The 20,097-nt window shown below is 36.2% G+C and overlaps 2 protein-coding genes across 19 annotated transcripts in view; both read left to right on the top strand.

Annotated features, from left to right (window-relative positions):
- PHLDB2 (pleckstrin homology like domain family B member 2) overlaps positions 1-2,691 on the top strand; it is a 240,953-nt gene extending 238,262 nt beyond the window's left edge. For all 18 annotated transcript variants that reach the window (XM_054480718.2, XM_063661609.1, XM_063661610.1 and 15 more), the window contains 2 exons: positions 136-221; positions 827-2,691. In XM_054480718.2, the coding sequence (XP_054336693.1) occupies positions 136-221; positions 827-967 (227 nt within the window). In that variant the 3' untranslated portion in view covers positions 968-2,691. The remainder of the gene's footprint in view (positions 1-135; positions 222-826) is intronic.
- Positions 2,692-2,797: 106 nt separating this feature from the next.
- On the top strand, positions 2,798-19,782 carry ABHD10 (abhydrolase domain containing 10, depalmitoylase). Its single transcript, XM_054480719.2, has 5 exons — positions 2,798-5,613; positions 8,199-8,382; positions 12,664-12,775; positions 13,339-13,476; positions 17,821-19,782. The coding sequence occupies exons 1-5, from the start codon at positions 5,472-5,474 to the stop codon at positions 18,163-18,165; spliced, it is 921 nt and encodes a 306-aa protein (XP_054336694.1). The 5' UTR covers positions 2,798-5,471; the 3' UTR covers positions 18,166-19,782.
- Positions 19,783-20,097: the final 315 nt, after the last annotated feature.

Below are 20,097 nucleotides of genomic sequence, written 5' to 3' on the forward strand. Positions count from 1 at the left end.
GCCCAAGTTCTCTGAGTTAATCTTAGATAAATTAAATACTTTGTAAATATTTTAATGATTATAATTTTAATAAAGTTATTATTTTTTCTGTTCCTCAGTGGCGATAAAGTATTTAACACTTATCTGTCTTTGCAGACAAGCATGAAACTAAATTGAAAGGAGTAATATACTTTCAAGCCATTGAAGAAGTCTATTATGATCACCTCAAGAATGCTAATAAGGTAAACATCAGTTTTCTAAATTGCTACAATTTGAATGCATAATTAAGAAGGGAAAAATATTTTTGGAGTCTAAGAAGTTTGAAGTTGATGTTCTGATATAACAGATAGATATGATCAGAATGGTGCTGGAAAAGTAAACACGAAGTAAGTGGGATGGGTGTTCTTTTTGAGGAAAAAAAATATCCTAGCAAATTGAGGAAATATTCTGGACATAATGGTTTGGGAAACCCTGTAAAGTGACTCTGCCAGGGTTCTAAAAAGAAGCTACCATATAGTTAAGAGGGGGATCGTGAGCAAGTCCTAGTAGGGCTAAGAATAACAGCTACTATTTATTAAACTCCTACTCTCAGCTAGGTACCCTGCTAGAGCTTTACAAACTAGCTGCTGAAATAATGTATGAGTTCTGTCTGAGATTTCCTGTTCAGAAAAATGGTCAATCCTGAAAAAGGCTCTGGGACAGGTGTGTGAGTTATAGTAGAGCAAAAGTAACGCCTTTGTAAATTTAATAAATTGAAAATTTTGAAGAAGTCATCACATGTCTGTGTTATTTAATGTTGTATTTTAAGATGTTTATTTTACATTCTTTTTCCTTTTTTGAATTTTAGAGTCCTAATCCGTTACTCACCTTTAGCGTCAAGACTCATGACAGAATCTATTATATGGTAGCCCCATCGCCAGAAGCCATGCGGATCTGGATGGATGTTATAGTTACGGGGGCAGAAGGTTACACTCACTTCTTGTTGTAGTGAACTGAGGCAACAGTCCACTTCAGGGCAGACGGCAATAATCTCTTACAAGAATGAAGCCATATTCGACCCCAGATGAGAAAACCCAACAGATCCATCCCTTGAGCTGTAAACACTCAGAACTCCTTTCATATCAAGACAAGTTATTTGTAAAAAAGAAGGAAGGGGTTTTAATACAAACCTTGATAATACATAGCAAAATAATTGAAGCTTCCATGAGAAAGAAAACACTATTTTGATAAATTGGATCACTTATAGGAACATTTCTTATAAACTGTTTTTAATCAGTTGTTGGATTTGGTGAAATAAACTAAACAGGTTACAGAATATCTGTATGTACTTGGAAATACAGAATAACTTTATCACTCAAATCATTGGCATTGACATTATTGGTAATCAACTGGCTTTTTTAAAAAAGGTAGCATTTTGTTGACAGTTATTTTGTAAACATAAGCAAATAAGGGCTTGGAGGGAAATACATTTTAGGAGGAGTTTTGCCTTAATTTTTTAAGTACTGCACCAAAACCAAAGACCTGACCTGACTTCCGTGGAGCAGTAGTAACTGCAAGTGATGAACTGCATTTCGTATTGTTCTATATATTTCAAAATGGTATTTTGATGCCATCAAATGCCCAGGAAATTGACTTTGCAGTGTCACCACTGGTGTAAGCTACTATACATATATATATATGTAGTAAACCACTTTTTGTAAAAGAAGAAAGAGCAAAAAGCCGTGCGTTTTAGGAAAAAAAGCCATGTTACACAACAGGCATTCTGTCATGTTGAACAATTTTAAATAAAGAGAATATCTGGTGTTAGGAGCTTGTTTTGCTGAAGATTTCTCCATTCCTGGTGCTAAGAATAAAGGCAACCAGTAGCCAATGTCCTTTAGATTGTCTGATTTCTTTTTGTTGTGGAGCACACCTGCTAACTGCTCCCTCGACATAACTATGAAATCATAGTTCTGTTTTCACCAAAGAACAGACCAATTAACATACTTATTTGCAGAAGTGGTGTAGTTCTACAAAACGGCAAATGAAGTTCAACTTAATATTCTCTATAATGTATTATTTTATTATTTTTTTTTACAATTAGCCTTTTTTTTAGTTAATTTTTGTCAAATGAAACGACTTCAGGCAAGTCTCTTTTATAATGGTTTTTCAAGTGCCATTTATTCTAGTTTATCATGTTTTGCATGTTTGAAAGTATGAATGTGCTCTTTCCTAAAACATGGCAAATGAATAAATGTAAAGAATAACAATATTACTTACAAGATGAAATGATTAGATTAGAAGTGTCCCTTTATTAAACTTTGTCAGCCTGACTGGGTACAATTCTTTTGTTAATTTGCAGTGTGGTTTGTATACACGTATACGTTTTGTCAATAATAAGATTTTGCAACTGGATGACACAAGATTTTACTTGAACAGTGAAAGACAAAAATCATGATTGTGGAAGATATTTTTAAAATCTGATTTTGCAGCGATCACTTTTAAACCCTGTAGTGATGTAAGACTAAAATATAATTGCTAAGATTTTGTTGGTTAATGTAAAGATATTACTTTTCTGCACTGTACTCTCTTCATAGGATTGTAAAGGTGTTTTAATCCAATTGCATGATGTAGTAAGCCTCTTAAATATGTGTGTTAAATATATTGAGTTTGGATTAAAATGTTGACCTGATTTCACATTTGAAAATAAACTCATCTCTCATTTTGAAGTTACCTATCTGTAGTATGATGGAGGATGAATTAATCACAAATGACAGTTGTAGAAACTACATAAAGTTTGTTGTGTGCTAACATGATTTGTAGTGTATAAACTGAAGTATTCCAATAGAAGTATCTCTGGTTACATCCTATTGCTTACAAAATGAAATGAACCCTGAAAAACTCTGACATCTTATTGTTGTCTGTTTACACAGATACATTTATTGCTGGGGATTGCAAGGAGTGTGTTTACTTATCCTTATATCTTACACGAAAAAAAAATCATGTAAATGTGATATAAAGCTTTATTTGGTGGGGGATCTCATTTGTCTCCCTGAACTAAGGCAGCAGATTTCAGAGAGAGAAGCTTCCCTCAGCAGTATGTCCCTTTGCCCCCTTTATATATTGATGAAGTCAACATTGACAATAGGTACCCAGAGTGGAAACAAATTTGTCTACTTCAAGCTCATCACTGTCCATAAAAGCATCTGTACTTGCTACTGGCCATAATTTTTTCTAATTTGTTAGACAACAAGAGTGAATACAGAAAACAATCCATGGGTTTCTCTGCTTTTCTGTGCAGTGATTTTCCCACTATGACCAGTCAGATTTTTCATCTTACTGCAAGTAAAATGCAAGAAGACTTGCAAAAATAAAGGGGAAGAAAAAGGAGAGAAGTGATTGAGAATATTTGCAATTATCCAAAACATGCAGAGAGAAGTGTTTGTTAAGATATAAGGGATGGGCCGGGTGCGGTGGCTCACACCTGTAATTCCAGCACTTTGGGAGGCCAAGGGGGGGTGGATCACCTGCAGTCAGGAGTTCGAGACCAGCCTGGCCAACATGGTGAAACCCCATCTCTATTAAAAATACAAAAATTAACCAGGCATGGTGGCGGGTGCCTGTAATCCCAGCTATTCAGGAGGCTGAAGCAGGAGAATCGCTTGAACCCAGGAGGTGGAGGTTGCAGTGAGCTGAGATCGCCCCATTGCACTCCAGGCTGGGTGACAAGAGCGAGACTCCGTCTAAAACACACACACACACACACACACACACACACACACACACACAAAGAAATATAAGGGATGATGAAATGACATGCATCAGGCATCACCTTAGTGATTTAGTTCCTTAGAGTCTACAACAGGTCTAATGGAGAACGGGCAACATAGCTCAGCATCTTTTGGAATATGTCCTGAAATCAAGTTGCCGTCCTTAACTATATGTCCTTAGTAGAGAGAGGCATCCCACCTCTCAAGAAAGAGATCTATTCAGTCTTTATTTATCTAACTGTTCCAGACTGTTCCAACAGTCCAGGTTCTCATGACTCCAAAGACATGCTGGATTCACTATATCCAAACTTTGCCTTTAATTCTGGTACCAATTACTGCCCCCCAAATTTATAACCAGGATAATAAAAGTTACTTTACTATCTTATATATACTTACAGTATTACACAAGCCACCATAACTTTTAAATAGGAAACTACTACATAAAACTCCATGGTTGATGCTTGAGGCCCCCAGTAATTAGTTTGAAAGGTATTTAGAGCTGGAGCCCAGAAACCCTTGTACTACAATTTATTCAACTATTTTTCTATTGTTAGCCATTCTCATTTTTTTCCTTCTCTTTGCCTCTAAAAACGGTGTAGTAGATAATATGCAGTCTTAAGAACTAGTGTTGTTTTCTATAGGACAATCACAAACTGGTGCCACTGCGTTAAAAGGCACTGGAATGGATGCATATTTTAAAATTGTAATAGATATGGCCGTATTACTTGACAACAAATTTTAGCAATTCACCTTCCTAGCAATCATACATAAGTGCTAGCGTCTAGCATCCTTGCCAATTATTTTTCTTTTTTGCCAACTGAATGGGGGAAAAAAGCCATTATTTTTTTAATTCCAGTTTTTCATTTAGTGAGTTTGAACATCATGTTTCTTTATATGGGCTTCCTATTTATAGCTGTTAGCCAATTTTATTTGAATTATATTTTTTATTTCTAGGAGCAGGCTGAATAGAAGTATTAATGTATCTATGCTAAAAATCCATTTTTCTAAGCCCTTAATCAACTTAAGGTGTCTTTTGCCATTCAAAAAGTTTAAATTCGTATACAAGCATATTTTTTATTTATGATGTTGGGGTTTTGAAATCTTGGTTAAGAAAGTCCCTTCTGTCCCCGGATTACATAATATTCTCCTAAAATTTATTTAATCCTCTCAGTTGTATTCTTCCGTTGAAATCATTTTTTTACTGAAATTTATTTTCGCATATAGCACAAGGAAGGGGCCAAGATAATTCAACATTTCGTTAATCAGGCATATAGATCTAGAGCGGGGAATGTCCGATACCATTCCAGGTTATACAAGCGAGATTAATGTCAGATCTTGGGAGCATTTCCAGTACAGGTTAAAACTGTCACGCGGTCGGCGGGATTGCAGGTGATGCAGCAAGCCTGGTGTCCTCGACAGGAGACGGTTTCCCATCTAGGACCGTTGGATAGGGTTCCTTTCTGAGCTTCCAGCTCTGTAGTATCTATCAGCCCGCTGATAGGGCAGCCTCCCGACGCCACTCAAAACATCCTAAAGGCCCCAAGCCAAACCCCGCTACTAGTAGAACCAACAGTCCAAAGAGCCACGACGCTCTGCGCATGTGCGCTCTTCGCAAGCTGAAAATCGTGCGGGGAGCTCTTCAGCAAGTTCCGCCTTCCAGCCTGAAGCGCATGCGCAGCCTCGGTTCCGTTGCGTGGTGTGCGCCTCTGTGGGACACTGCAGGGTGCAGGGACAATTACGAAGATGGCGGTTGCGCGCTTGGCCGCTGTGGCGGCCTGTGTACCTTGTCGGAGCTGGGGCTGCGCAGCCGTCCCCTTCGGTCCCCACCGTGGCCTCAGCGCGCTGCTTGCACGGATACCTCAGCGGGCGCCACGGTGGCTCCCAGGTCAGTGTCCGAAAGGCGGGAGTAGGATGCGTTCTTTCGAACGCCGCGGATTCCGTCAGTTACTGTGCCTGTGCAGTGCGTCTTTGGCGCCCGGTTCAAAAATGCTCCTCCCTCCCCCTTTCTCAGCACCCCAGTTCTAGGCGCTTTGTAGACTTCTGGTGAAGCCTGTGAGGAGAGCTCTGCCGCGGCCCTGCGGCATTCTGGGCACCCCGGGCCATCGCTGGCGTTTTACACTGTGCAGTTTAAAGAGCTCCTGCTCCTTACCTGCCTCCCCTGCATTAAACGCCAACACTAGAAAAAATTAAAATGTGCGTTTAATGCATTATTATTAGTTACTTCTAGGAATTTGTAGATTGTGACTCCTAAAATGCTTAGAGTGACTCTCCTTTGAGTTTAGGGAACTTAACAATGCGAGGCTTGTTCTTTGTAAAAGTGTGGACGCCCTCATAAGCCTAATTTCTAGTTTTGCCTTCTTGCTGCACCCACTCAGTGAAAGAACCATAATCATTATTGCACAAAGGAAACTAGAATTTGGGCCAAAAATCAGAGAACCTCGTATATGTATATATAGTCTTTGAGTTAGATCTTTTTATTTTTTTGGCTTTGTGTGTTGTTCACACCATTGCCACGTAGCTGTCAGATGATGCATGGTGCTTGGAGTGGTAATTAATGTCACGGCAGAGATCTTTTGTATGGAGATTTTTTATCCAATTTTTAAACTTTTATAATCAGATTAACTTGCATTTAATTGTGCGCAACCAAAAGGCATGTTACACATGCAAATACGCCTAGTAAAATGTAGTATGTCAGTTCATTAACCAGAGTATAATATTATTTCATCTATTTAGCATTTATTCATTGAGCACTTATGCACCAGGCTTTGAACTAATCCTTATGTTCAGAGATGATTTATGAATATAATTATATGAATCTGTCTACTTAGAACTTACATTAAATAAATTATAATCATCTCGGGGGAAATTATGTTTTGAGAGGTGATTTCTGGAAGAGGATAGTAAGAATTTTTTTTAGTGCTCAGCTAAGTAGATGGGAAATGAACATGAGTGGATCAACATAACTGGTCCTTACCAAAAGTTTTAAATTTGGCATATTTCTCTATACTTTGAAACAAGCTTTTATGTAAAAAGGATAGCTTTAAGGCCTTCAATTACATCTTTAAAAAATCAACTTCTTAATTACAAAATGGGGAAAATTTTAGCAGCACACATGGATTCTCTTCTCAAGACTGAGAAGTTTTCAAAGTGGAGGACGGCTTCATTTAATATAAAAAAAGAAAATGTATTAGTCCAAAGACTCTAAGGAAGTACACAAACCCAGTGTCTTGGGAAAGAAGACGTGGGATTATAAATGACTCTTTTAAAAAAATATCTACTTGTTTCTGAAGAGCAAGTATGGATTTTATAATTGGGGAAAATTTGAAAAATGATGAAATAGAATAATCTTATAAAGTTCATCAGTTGTACTGTTGTACTTAAATTACACTGAAATCTTTGTGTACCATTTACAGAAAGCCAAACCAACAAATAGAACGCAAAGTCATTGCATAGGTCTATAAGAAATCTCTTTCCAAAAACGATACTATCGTATGTTATATTTAAAGAAACTGCTCATTGAACCCACCTCAGCTGATAATAAAATTGTGAGTTGTTACCATGGCTCATGATTTCTTGGTTGAGGTAGGCGGATGGGTGGGCAGGTGGACGGGAGTCAGTAATAAAAAGGCCACAGCACGTCCTCCTTTGAAACAATTTTCCAAGGGCAGACCAAACCTGTTTCTTCCCTGACCCCCAAGAAAGTAGGGGATGCAAGGCCAGGCATGGTGGCTCACACCTGTAATTTCAGCAATGGGAGGCCAAGGTGGGAGGGTCACTTGAGCCTGGGAGTTTGAGACCAGTCTGGGCAACGTAGTGAGACCCTGTCTCCACAAAAAATACAAAAATTAACCAGGTGTGGTGGTACATGCATGTAGTGCAGCTACTGGGGAGGCTGAGGCGGGATGATGGCTTGAGCCTGGGGAGTCGAGGAGGTCCAGGCTGCCGTAAGCTAGGATTGCACCACTGCACTCTAGCCTGAGTGACAAGGTGAGACCCTGTCTCAAAAAAAAAAAAAGAGAAAAATAAGGGATGTGAAACTTATCAAACAAAAAATAAATTTAAAAACAAAGCCAAAAATCTCACAAGAGAGGGCTGAAACTATTGCGGGTAAATCTGAATGTTGATTGATAACTGTTTAGGATAGATGATAAAGCAGCAACAGGAAAATGTTTTTTTGATTAGTCTCTGTCTTTTGTTGTCTTCAAATTCCTACCACATTGTGTATTTTGGAAGAATCAAGATTGGACTTTGCTCAAAGAAGTTACTGATGTTGACATGATTTTAAAACTGGAGATCTCATGCACAGACTTATTAACTTAGTACTTTGAGTCTGTTCTTGTTTTTTGTATTAAATGGAAATAGTATTTAACATCAATTCATTGAGATAAGAAAGTTAAGATCGAAAATATATATGGTTTTCCAAAGACTGAATTTACAAACCATAGTTTACTTTTTGTGTACTTTGTTTAGCTTGTAGGCAAAAGACGTCACTCTCATTCCTTAATCGACCAGACCTTCCAAACCTGGCTTATAAGAAGCTAAAAGGCAAAAGTCCAGGAATTATCTTCATCCCTGGCTATCTTTCTTATATGAATGGTACAAAAGCATTGGCGATTGAGGAGTTTTGCAAATCTCTAGGTCACGCCTGCATAAGGTAGGAACAACACATTACTGAGAAAATATTGCTACTGTTAGCATTACAATGAAGAATTACTTCTGTTCTAATTAGTTGAAGTAAATGCCAGCATTTTTATACATTATTTTAACGGTCTGTAAACTTGCATCTTGTGATTTAGGGTAATTTTAAAAGCAACCTTTAAAAGACCTTTTTTAAAGGCCTTTGTGCCACGCTGACAACCCTGGCAGGAAAGGACATCTTAAGGGAAATAGTGGTAACTAAGCTCTTTAGAGTCAATAATGTATGTGACAACAAACAGATATACTAGTTGGCTTTCGTGCAGTCTCTTATATTATCATTTTCCACTGGGGACTTAAGGACTTTATTTGATCACTGTTTATCTAAAAGTAATACATGTATTTAAAAGTATTATATAATGCAAATTTCTGCTGAGTTTTCTCTTCCCTCTCCTGTAATCTGACTATGTATAAGCATAAATAGGGATAAGTGGTACTTAACTCAAGCTTGATTTTATAATTCCTAATTTTTCATACTGAGAGTTATTTTAGTAAATAACTATGTTATTATAAGGTCTGCCTATAGCATCATATGTTTAGTATCCACTGTCCAGAAGAGATGGTATGATTTCGTAAAAAGAAGATTAGCCTGGAATTCAAGAAACATGAGTTCTAGAATAAATTCAAGCAATAACTATGACAAGACAAGTAAGTTAATAAACATTGGACCTAAGTTTGTCATCAAAAGAAGGAGGTTGGACTAGAGATAACTTCTGAGTTATTTTCTAGCACTAACAGCCTAAAAATCTATCCATCTAAATTTTTAGAAGAGTGACTCACTAACATTCATTCAATAATTCTAGAAAATACAGCTATATATAAAACTTTCAGACTACCTGTTCAATATATTAGCAGCAATTATGTCAATTATATGGATTTAATCTTATTTCTTTTACCAAACTAATGAATTATTTTATTTTCATACTCAGAACTCTTTTAAAATCTGTTCTGACTTATTCTGAAGATTGGAGTACTTTTTGGAAATAGATTCTCTAGCACTATACTGAGTGCTGCATAATAACAAAGAATTATAAAACATTGACTTGCCTATGAGGACCTTTCATTCAGGGTGGGGAAACACAAGATAAAATACATGTGAGAAATTTGGCAGAAATACTCATCAGAATGTGATTGTGTTAAAAGAACAGTATACTTAATTGCATAAAGTTGGAGACAGTGGGATTGAAACAGATAAAGGAACGTTGAAGAATAATTCAGATTTGGGTAGGAGGGAAGTGCTGTCCAGGAGGGGGGACTGTCCTGAGCAGAACATCATAATATCAAAAATATTGTTAACACTTTTCTTTTTTGCCACTGAATAAATTTAAATCAAGAAATCACCATTTTCCCAGTTCTAAAATTTCAGCTTTGAGACTATGAGAGTTATAACCAGTTCCTGTCTCCCTATAAGACATAATGTGGCTTTTCTGCATTTTGGATCCCGTATGAGTATACCTTCATAAAGAATAGTGCTTAACTACAAATATTTAGTTTGAACAAGTTCCATTTTATTTGCTCTTATCAAAGTTCATCACAATCTAATTATTGTTAACTATTGATTGCACTTTATTACAAGAGATTTTATCTTCTATTCTCTAATTTTTCAGGTTGCTTTTGTTGGGATTTTTTGCTGTAAAATTTAGATCTTCAATGATGAAATAGTTTATTACACAAGAAATAAAACATATGACTATATGAAAATGTTTTATTAAGGTCCTATCACCATTCCTAAAATAAGACTGATTCAGATCTCAGGAATATAACATATGGTTTTAAGGCTGGTATTCTCTCATAATTATTTGTAATAGAATTTTTATTTGGGACTACATCCCAGACTATTGAGGCTGCTAAGATGGAGATGTGCTACTGTTTAAAAGTTTTAAAGTGCTGAATATGTTTGGATTATCTTTGTCTCTGGATTGGGGTTCAGCGAGAGTTAACTGTATTTTTTTAATGGTACCCTATTAGTATCACCAAGTATTTATATTTTCCTTCATGAAAGAGCTGTACAAGTATTTTGCATCCTCACCATATATTTGGAAGGCAGCTAACTGTAAAAGATGCCACATTCAGCCATATCCAATTGCCAACAAAAAGAGAGAAAAGGAGAAAATTAGTTGGTGTCTTTCCCCCTTTTTCCCTCCACCCCTTCTACCCATCTCTTACATACCCTCGATTGAGGGGGAAACAGTAACTGATTTAGACTGCACCAGTTGCCCTGTTCTATTTCCCAAGGATCCAAAATCGTTTCACTTCAAACCTAAAGAAAAATTTAATTTCTTGTCTCCCCTATTTCTCATAAATCCCTTACTACTGTACCAGCCATTCCACCAAAAAGGTTCATTTGAACTAGGCTCTGGGAAAGGATATCAGTAAAGAAGGGAAAAGATATCAGTAAAGAAGATGATGGAAGAAGGTATTCCAGGTAAAGGAACCAACAGTGTGAGGTGTGAAACACATAAGAAAACATAGACCTATTTTAGCAACAGTAAGTTCATCAATTTGTCTAAAGCAGTAGTATTCCCTGATGAAGTGAGTACTACTGTAAAATTTAGTAGTAAAAAAAAATTTACTGTAAAATTAATTGTGAAATCAATCTGACATGACCAGAATATAATGGTTCAAAAAAACAGGCCAAAGCACTAAGTGTTTATGTTGTATATTGCAGGGAGCACTGAAGGTAATGCTATAATGTTAAAGAAAAAAACTGACACGTATATAGTGACTCTATTTAAAGACAGAGTCATAGAGACACAAGATAGAAGGCTACTGTGATAGTCTAGGTCTAAGATGACAAATAAACACCTACACCAAGATACTGGACTTACCAAAGTACCAAGAAAGGGATGAACATAAGAAGAAATGAGAATGAATGGTGATGGTATAGGGCAGGCAGTATTCTGTAGCCTGGAAAAACAAATGAATAAAACAGCCTGCTCTTAAGGAACTGACATTCTAGTCAGAGGGAGATGAATGTTTAAAAACAAACTTGATTACAATACAATATGAAAAGTGTTGAGTACGTACAAAAGAAAGTGACTGGTACTAAGTGGGGCATATATGTCAAGTGAAGTTCCTCAGAGGAGGTGACATGACTTAAAGGATGACTACAAATTTGGGTTGGGGAGGAAGCTGTTCTTTGCAGCAGAACAGCATGCTAAGGCTCTAAGTTATAAAAGGGTGTAACTGGGAATTAGGAGTAGTTCAATATGACTAGGGTTTAGGTAACCTGTAGGTGTGGTATGATACTTTATACCACCATGATTTTTTATTGATTTGATACCCTTAAGGAGAGGTAAAATTCATAGATCAGACAGATAACTGAGCCTAGATAACTAGGAAGTTGGAAGGAGAAAGGGATGGGTTGGTGATGATGAATTTTATTCTGGTCTCCTTCCCTTCCATTAATTCACTAAATATACACTAAGCACCTACCACTCGCAAGGAACTGAACTAGGCATTAGGAACGCATTGAAACAAAGCTTGTGCCCATGTGGTACTTTCATTCTAATGTGGGAGACAGACCATAAATAATCAAATATATCTCAAGTAGTAATAAGTGCTATGAAGAAAATGAAGCAGAGTAAAGAATTAGAGAATGATGAAAGCAGCACAGTTTTAATAATTGAATGGTTATGGGAGGCTTTTCTGAGGATGTAATATTTGAGCCAAAGGCCTGAATGAAGTGTGGGAGCAATCTAAATGGCTATCTGGAGGAGGGTATGCCATATGGAGAGAAAAGCTGATGAGATGGGAACTTCAAGAAGGAAAGTAAAGATACAGTTGGGAGGGAGGGAGGGAGAGAGAAAAAACAATGAGAAATGAGATCAGAGAGGTGATCAGGCCCCAAAGTATGGTAAGGACTCTGGATTTAAAGATTATAGAAAGCCTTTGGAGGGTTTGCAAGACATGGTTTTGTTTTAAAAGGATCACTCCACTATATAGGGAAAGACTATGAGTGTGAAAATGCAAAGAGGAGACTTTTTAGGAGACTATTGCATTAAGTTCGGTTGAGAGACAGTGTGACTAGGACCAGGCTGGTAGCAGTGGAGGAGGTGAGAAAGTGATTGGACACAGGAGGTATTTGAAAGTTAATAAGCCAGTAGAATTTGCTAAAATACATATTGATTGTGATGTTTTACTATAAGCATTATAGTAATGAGGAAGGTGCTATCTTTCTTAAAAATTAAAGAAGCAAATATATAGATATTTAGATACAGATTTTTTTCCCTTTTTCCAGGTTTGATTACTCAGGAGTTGGAAGTTCAGATGGTAACTCAGAGGAAAGCACACTGGGGAAATGGAGAAAAGATGTTCTTTCTATAATTGATGACTTAGCTGATGGGCCACAGGTGACTGTTTTTGTTAAGTATGATGATAATCACTATAACCTCGTATTTAAGCTGTCTTTTTTTGTTTTTTTTGTTTTGTTTTGTTTTGTTTTGTTTTTTGAGATGGAGTCTCGTGCTGTCGCCCAGCCTGGAGTGCAGTGGCGCTGTCTCGGCTCACTGCAAGCTCCACCTCCCGGGTTCACGCCATCCTCCTGCCTCAGCCTCCCAAGTAGCTGGGACTACAGGCGCCCGCCACCATGCCCAGCTAATTGTTCGTATTTTTAGTAGAGACGGGGTTTCACCGTGTTAGCCAGGATGGTCTCGATCTCCTGACCTCGTGATCTGCCCACCTGGGCCTCCCAAAGTGCTGGGATTACAGGCGTGAGCCACCGTGCCCGGCCTAAGCTGTTTCTTTAGATATGAAAATGTTTTTATTTAATTTAAATGTTTAATCAATTTTGATATTTGATTTAAAATGATTCTATTATTTTTACTTTCTAATTTTTTTATTGTACATATTTTGTTTTATGTTTATAACCTGTTCTATCTTAAAGACCTAATATTTTATTTTATTTTATTTTTAGATTCTTGTTGGATCTAGCCTTGGAGGGTGGCTTATGCTTCATGCTGCAATTGCACGACCAGAAAAGGTCGTGGCTCTTCTTGGTGTAGCTACAGCTGCAGATACCTTAGTGACAAAGTTTAATCAGCTTCCTGTTGAGGTAAGTCAAAAGTCACTTTTGCCACCTCAATATATTTACCACTTATAATTCTTCTGCTCCCTCTTTCTTTGAGGGAAGGAGGGACAGAAAACAATAATTCCTTTGACTTACTGTGCTGGCCCAACTTTTGTCTTAGCTGCCTTTCTGTACACAATCTCTTTTCTATCTTTAACTATTTGGCATCTTCTTTAAGATTTCCTTTCTTCATAGTCTCTTCAAATCATTCTGCCAAATATTTGAGACACATTAACAAAATCACACTTTGAAGTTTCTTTTTTTTTTAGCCACATTTTCTTTATTATTACATTTACTTATTTGGATCATACATCATGATCTCCTTTTGTTCCTCTTACTTTGTGGCATATGGGCAGTAGTGCCTGTTCTTATGACTATGTTAGAGTGGGCTAATGAACTGCAACTGCAGTCATCCCTTGGTATCTGAAGGGGATTGCTTCCAAGACCTCCCATGGATACCAAAATCCATACATGGTCAAGTCTCTGAAAAAAAAAATGGTGTAGTATTTGCACATAATCTCGTATAATCTAAATCATCTCTAGATTACTTAAAATACCTAGTACAATGTAAGCGCTATGTAAATTGTTATACTGTATCGTTTAGGGAATACGGACAAGAAAAAAAGTCTGTACACATTCAATACAGATGTAATCTTTTTTTCCAGATATTTTTGATCCAAAGTTAGTTGAATCCATGGATGCAGAAACCATGAATATGGAGAGCTGTCTTTGTTTTAGCCTAAAAGCAGCCTCAGTTCCTCTCAACAGAACTCTCCAGACAGATATTGTCAATCAGAGTGACAGAGACACAGAAATTAAAGAAAACAGAGCAGTAGTTAAAAAATATGGTCCCTAGGCTAGCAGCAGCAGCAGCACCTGAGAACTTGTTAGAAACCCAAATTCTTGGGTTTTACCCTGAATCAGAAACTGGGGGTATGGCCCAGCAGTCTGTGTTTCAACAAACCTCTTGTAAAGTTTGAGAACAATGCTTTAGAGAATGGAGGAAGAGGAGAAGGAGGTTCAGAAATAAAAAAAGAAGAAAAAACATATGTAGTGTTGAATAGTAGAATGTCATTGATTTGCCTCAAGTTCTGCATTAATACCTGTGCCATGTATTAACTAAGTTCATTCTTAGTTCACGTTGTATTCAGCTCCTTAAGAAATAGCATTGTGTGTGTATTCAGGTTTCTCATAATATTTCCTATGAGAGCTAAAATTACAAAGCTGGTCTTCCTTGAACTTATCTCCTGTTTCTGAATTTTGTTCGCTTTCTTGGTGGTTTCTCGTACATAGTTTGTCAGTGTCTTTATGTTTTTCCCACCATTGCCATTTTGTGGATCTAAATGTGGACTCCTTGCTCCATCCTCTTAACTCAATAATACAGCGCTTCTCGGGTAGGAAATTATCTCAAAGACATGGCAGATTGAAAAGGAGTTGATTTTGGGGGGTTGGGGGATTTATTGTATTTTGTAATTATTGGTAAATGACAAAACCTGTGTACATTTGTTTTGGTTTTGTTTTTATTTTGGGGGGTTTTTAGGGTATCTCTGTTGCCCAGGCTGGAGTGCAGTGGTGCAGTCATTGCTTACTGCGCCTTGACCTCCCAGACTCAAGAGATCCTCCCACCTCAGCCTCCTGAGTAGCTGGGACCACAAGTGCACACCACTATGCCTGGCTGATTTTTGTATTTTTTGTAGCGATGGGGGTCTCGTCATGTTGCCCAGGCCGGTCTTGAACTCCTAGGCTTGAGAGATTCTCCTGCCTTGTACCCCCAAAGTGCTGAGATTACAGACATAAGCCACTGTGCCTGGCCATGTACATTTCTGTGTGTGTGTGTGTGTGTGTGTGTGTGTGTGTGTGTGTTCACATCAGTCAGAGTGAGGATAGGGTAGATACTTTCTAATTGAGAAGATTTATAATCTGCAAATCAAGGCATTTTTTGCTAATACTTAATCAGATAAGCAGTTGTTAACAGAAGCATGTTGAGCCCTTGGTTAACTTAAAAGCATGTATAAGGTTAACTTAAAAGCACCAACACTAAGACCACTATCTCTTCTCCACATAAACAGCTAGCTCTAACAATGTCAACGGAGCAGATGTGGAGATTTTTACTGTCTTTTATAATCCTGGGAATAGTAAGCCCAGCATTTCTCATTACTTCTGTAAGAACTTGACCATCCCTTAACTGACTCTAATCATTATCACCTTCTTTGGACACTAGAGGGCCTCAGACATAATGCACAGCTGTTAGGAATGTAAGCTTCTGAACCGCATTGCCTTGATAAGTTTTGTTGATGTAGAACTTAATATATTGTACATTTTCTTTGGGTAATGTCTTTGCTGTTTCTGAACTTGTTGTTCTTGAGGATTTGAGACATACAACATTTTATAAAGTTAACTTTGTTCTTCAAATGGACCATTTTCATTCAATTCAGTGGCAGGTAACAGAGCTAGTTGGGGGCCAGGGATGCTTAAAATGAAACTATTATTAATTCAGTGTCTCCTTAATTAGCAAAGCCTCCACTTCAGCTAATAATCAGTGGGACTAAGTTCTATCTGCTAAAGTATTTAAATTCAGGAACAATCTTGAGTAGCTTGAGGATAGCTAAATGCCATCTTTACTTTAAATATTTGGTTCATATGTTGTTTTAATACAGAGAATGCCATGATACTGATATAGATTTATACATTTTATAGTTTTGTAGAATTTCATTAATTTTAAATCATTTGGAGACATATTTAGAAATACTGTTTTTTTTTTTTTACTGAATTATTAAGTCTTTTTGGAGTTAAAAATACATTAAAAGCCTAAGTACATATAGATTATATTATGTCATACATATTTTTTAAGTTCTTGTTTTCCTTTTTACATTTGCAATAAATTAACAATTTTAAACATGGGAAAATCATAGTATATTTGTTGAAACTTTAAATTTTTCAAATATGTTATGTGTAGCTTTTCTTTCCTTATTTTTTAAAATTTTTGATAAGATGTCCATTCCATTTTTCTAGAAATGCCCTTCATGTTATATGATTGTAAGAGTCTTGAAACTATTCATAGCTTGATTTTTTTTTTTAGTTTTAAGCTGTGATCATCTTTCCAAGAATTTATTATATATAAATAAACTTTTATGCTCAAAAGTGTTCATGACAATACCACAGTATGAGATGGTCAAACTAATTAAGTCAATTATGGTGGACTGCTGTGCAGCATTAAAACCTTTTCATAGAATTTTTTAAACCCAGAAATACATGTACTAAATAAAGCAGCATAAAAAACTGTATATGAATGTGTAATATGTATGTATTTTACATATTACATAAAAACCAAAACAAATATAGACAAATATTGGAAGGAAATAAGCCACATATAAATGGTTTTTCTCTCCATAAGATAGGATTATGGGTGATTTATTTCTTTAATTATTTTTATGTTTTCTGTAATGACTGCATGTTACTCATTATACAAAATTCTAATTTTTTTAGAAAAATTAAGATAAATTATATAAAAAATAGGAGTTCTCAAAAAGTCAAAGGACATGTATATTTCATTTTAAGGGAATAAATGTATAGATATTATTGTTTGGCTTTCAGGAAGTATGTGGAAGACTTCCTTGTCATCTAGAACAAAAATGAAATTTTTTTCTCTTTTGTAGGACTCTGGAAGGAAAAACTATATTTCTTTACATTCAGCCTAAAATTGCATGAGTATGTGTATGATTGTTACAGTGTAATTACTCTTTTTTTTTATTCTTAGTTCTGTGTTTGATTCTTTCTCTTCTTCCCCTATGCCATACCCATTTTCGCTACTTATAAGCACTTTTAGGTTGACAATTTTGAAATCTAAACAGTGTTTATTCTAAGATTTGATTTTATTTAAATATGAATGATACCTGGACTGATTCCAAGAAATTGTACTTCTTTTCTCCCCCTTCATTTTTCTTTTCAGTTGGGGTGAAGCAACATCTGATTTGAGGTAGTGTATGATAAAGTTAGATAGATCTAAATTTAAGTTTGAGTCTTAGCCATAACAGTTAGTAGCCCAGCCCTGAACTGTTGAGCACAATATTTCATTTATCTAAACCATAATATCCTCTTTTATAAAAATAGAATAATAGAATTATTATCAGAATCTTATGGAATAATATGTATAAAATACCCATCACAGTACCTTGCGTATAGTAATTATTGATAATTATTATTGTTATACTTTTGTTATCTCTATCCTCTTATTCAAGAACTGCATTCTTTAGATTACTTAAAACTATTGCATGTGTTAATGTTGCCTAAAGTCACAAATACTTTTATTTTTCTTTCTTTTTCCAATAGCTAAAAAAGGAAGTAGAGATGAAAGGTGTGTGGAGCATGCCATCAAAATACTCTGAAGAAGGAGTTTATAACGTTCAGTACAGTTTCATTAAAGAAGCTGAACATCACTGCTTGTTACATAGCCCAATTCCTGTGAACTGCCCTATAAGATTGCTCCATGGCATGAAGGATGACATTGTACCTTGGCATACATCAATGCAGGTTGCCGATCGAGTACTCAGCACAGATGTGGATGTCATCCTCCGAAAACATAGTGATCACCGAATGAAGGAAAAAGCAGACATTCAACTTCTTGTTTACACTATTGATGACTTAATTGATAAGCTCTCAACTATAGTTAACTAGTATCACATGTTTAGTTGGTATGTAAACTAATGTATCCAGAAGATTGGAAGAGGGATAACAAATGAAAGATCCTGATACTTTAGGTTTTTCTCTTTCCTCTATTTTGTAAATATCAGATGAGTATTATTTAATGATGTATTTGCACAAGTAATGCAAATTGTGAAGAAGGACCAGCTGCTGTTTAAAAAATTTTCTCCTTCCTTCTGTCCTTGAATTTTTTCATTAAAGTATTTCCTTTTTTTTAATTCAAGAAAAGTTTACCTTTCTTAGGCTTATGTTAGCTATGCCAGCTCTTAATTGCATCCTTTTCTAATTAGGATTATTAATAAAGCGTGAATATCTTGTTTTTTATTATAGAGGGAAATTTGTAACATCTGATTTGAAAATGCAATTCACAAAATATAGGGAAATTTTTATTGAAGTAAATTTGAAATGATGGAGAAATTTCAGAAGCATAATAAAAGTTCACAATAAGGATAATACTTTATATAATGTATAAAGTATATATATTATATAATGTTATATAAACTGCACATTATATTCAAACTTAAGCTTTTTTTTTAAAGTCCCAAAATTGTACAGTGATACAAGGAGCTATTTCTGAATTTTGGCTTATGTGTAATATATTTAAATGGGGAATTTCATCTAAAACGATGTAGCATTTTAATACTCTGATTGGTAAAATTAAAGAGGAAATTGATCTTTATATATTATTTCTTGCAGAAACATTCATTATTTTATTAATATTGCCCTAAGTACAACTAGGCAAGTGATTGCCACCTAAATCAGAAGACGTTCTAAAGTCAGTAAGAAAGTGTGAAATGCTAGTATAAAGGTTGTTTTTTTTTCTTTTCTGAATAAAGTGAGGTGTAGATTCAGCCTTGATATTATTGAGTTAATATTTTTTATTTATTAATTTTGGCTGGACTTTAGCTTGATTAGGTTATTATCTGTCAAACCTTTTGAGTTGACAATATGACTCATATATATACATGTATATAAAATGAGTATGTGTCGAAGACTTATTCAACTCATTAATGAGGAAACCAGCAGATAGTAAACCTGGTTCAAAGTACAATTCAAGAAACAGTATTTATGGGCATTGAAGAAAAAATGTTGAGATAAAACTGCTGTGCAGAAAAAAGTGTTAATGAAGCCTACCTGACTACTTATCCTTAGAGACCTGCTTTACAAGGTTGGCCCTTGATTGGCATCTGGGAACTTGGAGTTCAGGCGGCTTCCACCATTCCCAGAACTGATCAAAGTAGCTTACTATATCTAAACTATAAAACAATATAGTTTCTCCTGAACACCTGCTTTCCTTCTGGGAGTCTGGAATTTTAGTATGTGCCAGGCAGAGACTACCCTGACCAGCTCCCAGTAAAAACCCCAGGCACTCAGTCTCTAACAAGCTTTTCTGGTTGACAGTGTTTCACAAGTGCTGTTACAACTAGTCGCTGGGAGAATTAAGCTCATCCTCTGTGATTCCACTGGCAGAGGATTCTTGGAAGCTTGCACTTAGTTTCCCCTGACTTCACCCCATGTGTCTTTTTTCCTTTGCTGATTTTGTTTTGTATCCTTTCACTGTAATAAATCGTGGCCGTGAGCAGAACTGTATGTGGAGTCTTACGAGTCTTCCTAGCAAATCTTCAAATTTGGGGGTGGTGTTGAGGGCCTCTCCGCAGATACAAAACTGGTTTATATCCTGCGGAGCAATTAAACTACAATCCATGGGTTATCTTTTATACTGGACAAAAATTAGAAGCCACAAAGATAAATCATCTATGAGTGCTACAGTCTCTGGTGCTAGAGTGGGTTGATAGAAGATGGCACTGGCTATTCAAGGACTTACCTTGCCTAGACGTTGCTAGGTGTGAGGCTTGTTAGGAACATGAAGGCAAGGGCCCTTGCCAGTGATGGTTTTCTGCGCAA

Source organism: Pongo pygmaeus, chromosome 2, assembly GCF_028885625.2.
Source record: "Pongo pygmaeus isolate AG05252 chromosome 2, NHGRI_mPonPyg2-v2.0_pri, whole genome shotgun sequence".
Classification (NCBI taxonomy): domain Eukaryota; kingdom Metazoa; phylum Chordata; class Mammalia; order Primates; family Hominidae; genus Pongo; species Pongo pygmaeus.

Excerpts from the sequence above, each read along its gene's own strand:
- ABHD10 (XM_054480719.2), top strand. The coding sequence starts at position 5,472 with ATGGCGGTTGCGCGCTTGGCCGCTGTGGCGGCCTGTGTACCTTGTCGG. Across the intron at positions 8,383-12,663 it reads CTAGGTCACGCCTGCATAAG|GTTTGATTACTCAGGAGTTG; the intron begins GTAGGAACAACA and ends CCCTTTTTCCAG. Across the intron at positions 13,477-17,820 it reads TTAATCAGCTTCCTGTTGAG|CTAAAAAAGGAAGTAGAGAT; the intron begins GTAAGTCAAAAG and ends TTTTTCCAATAG.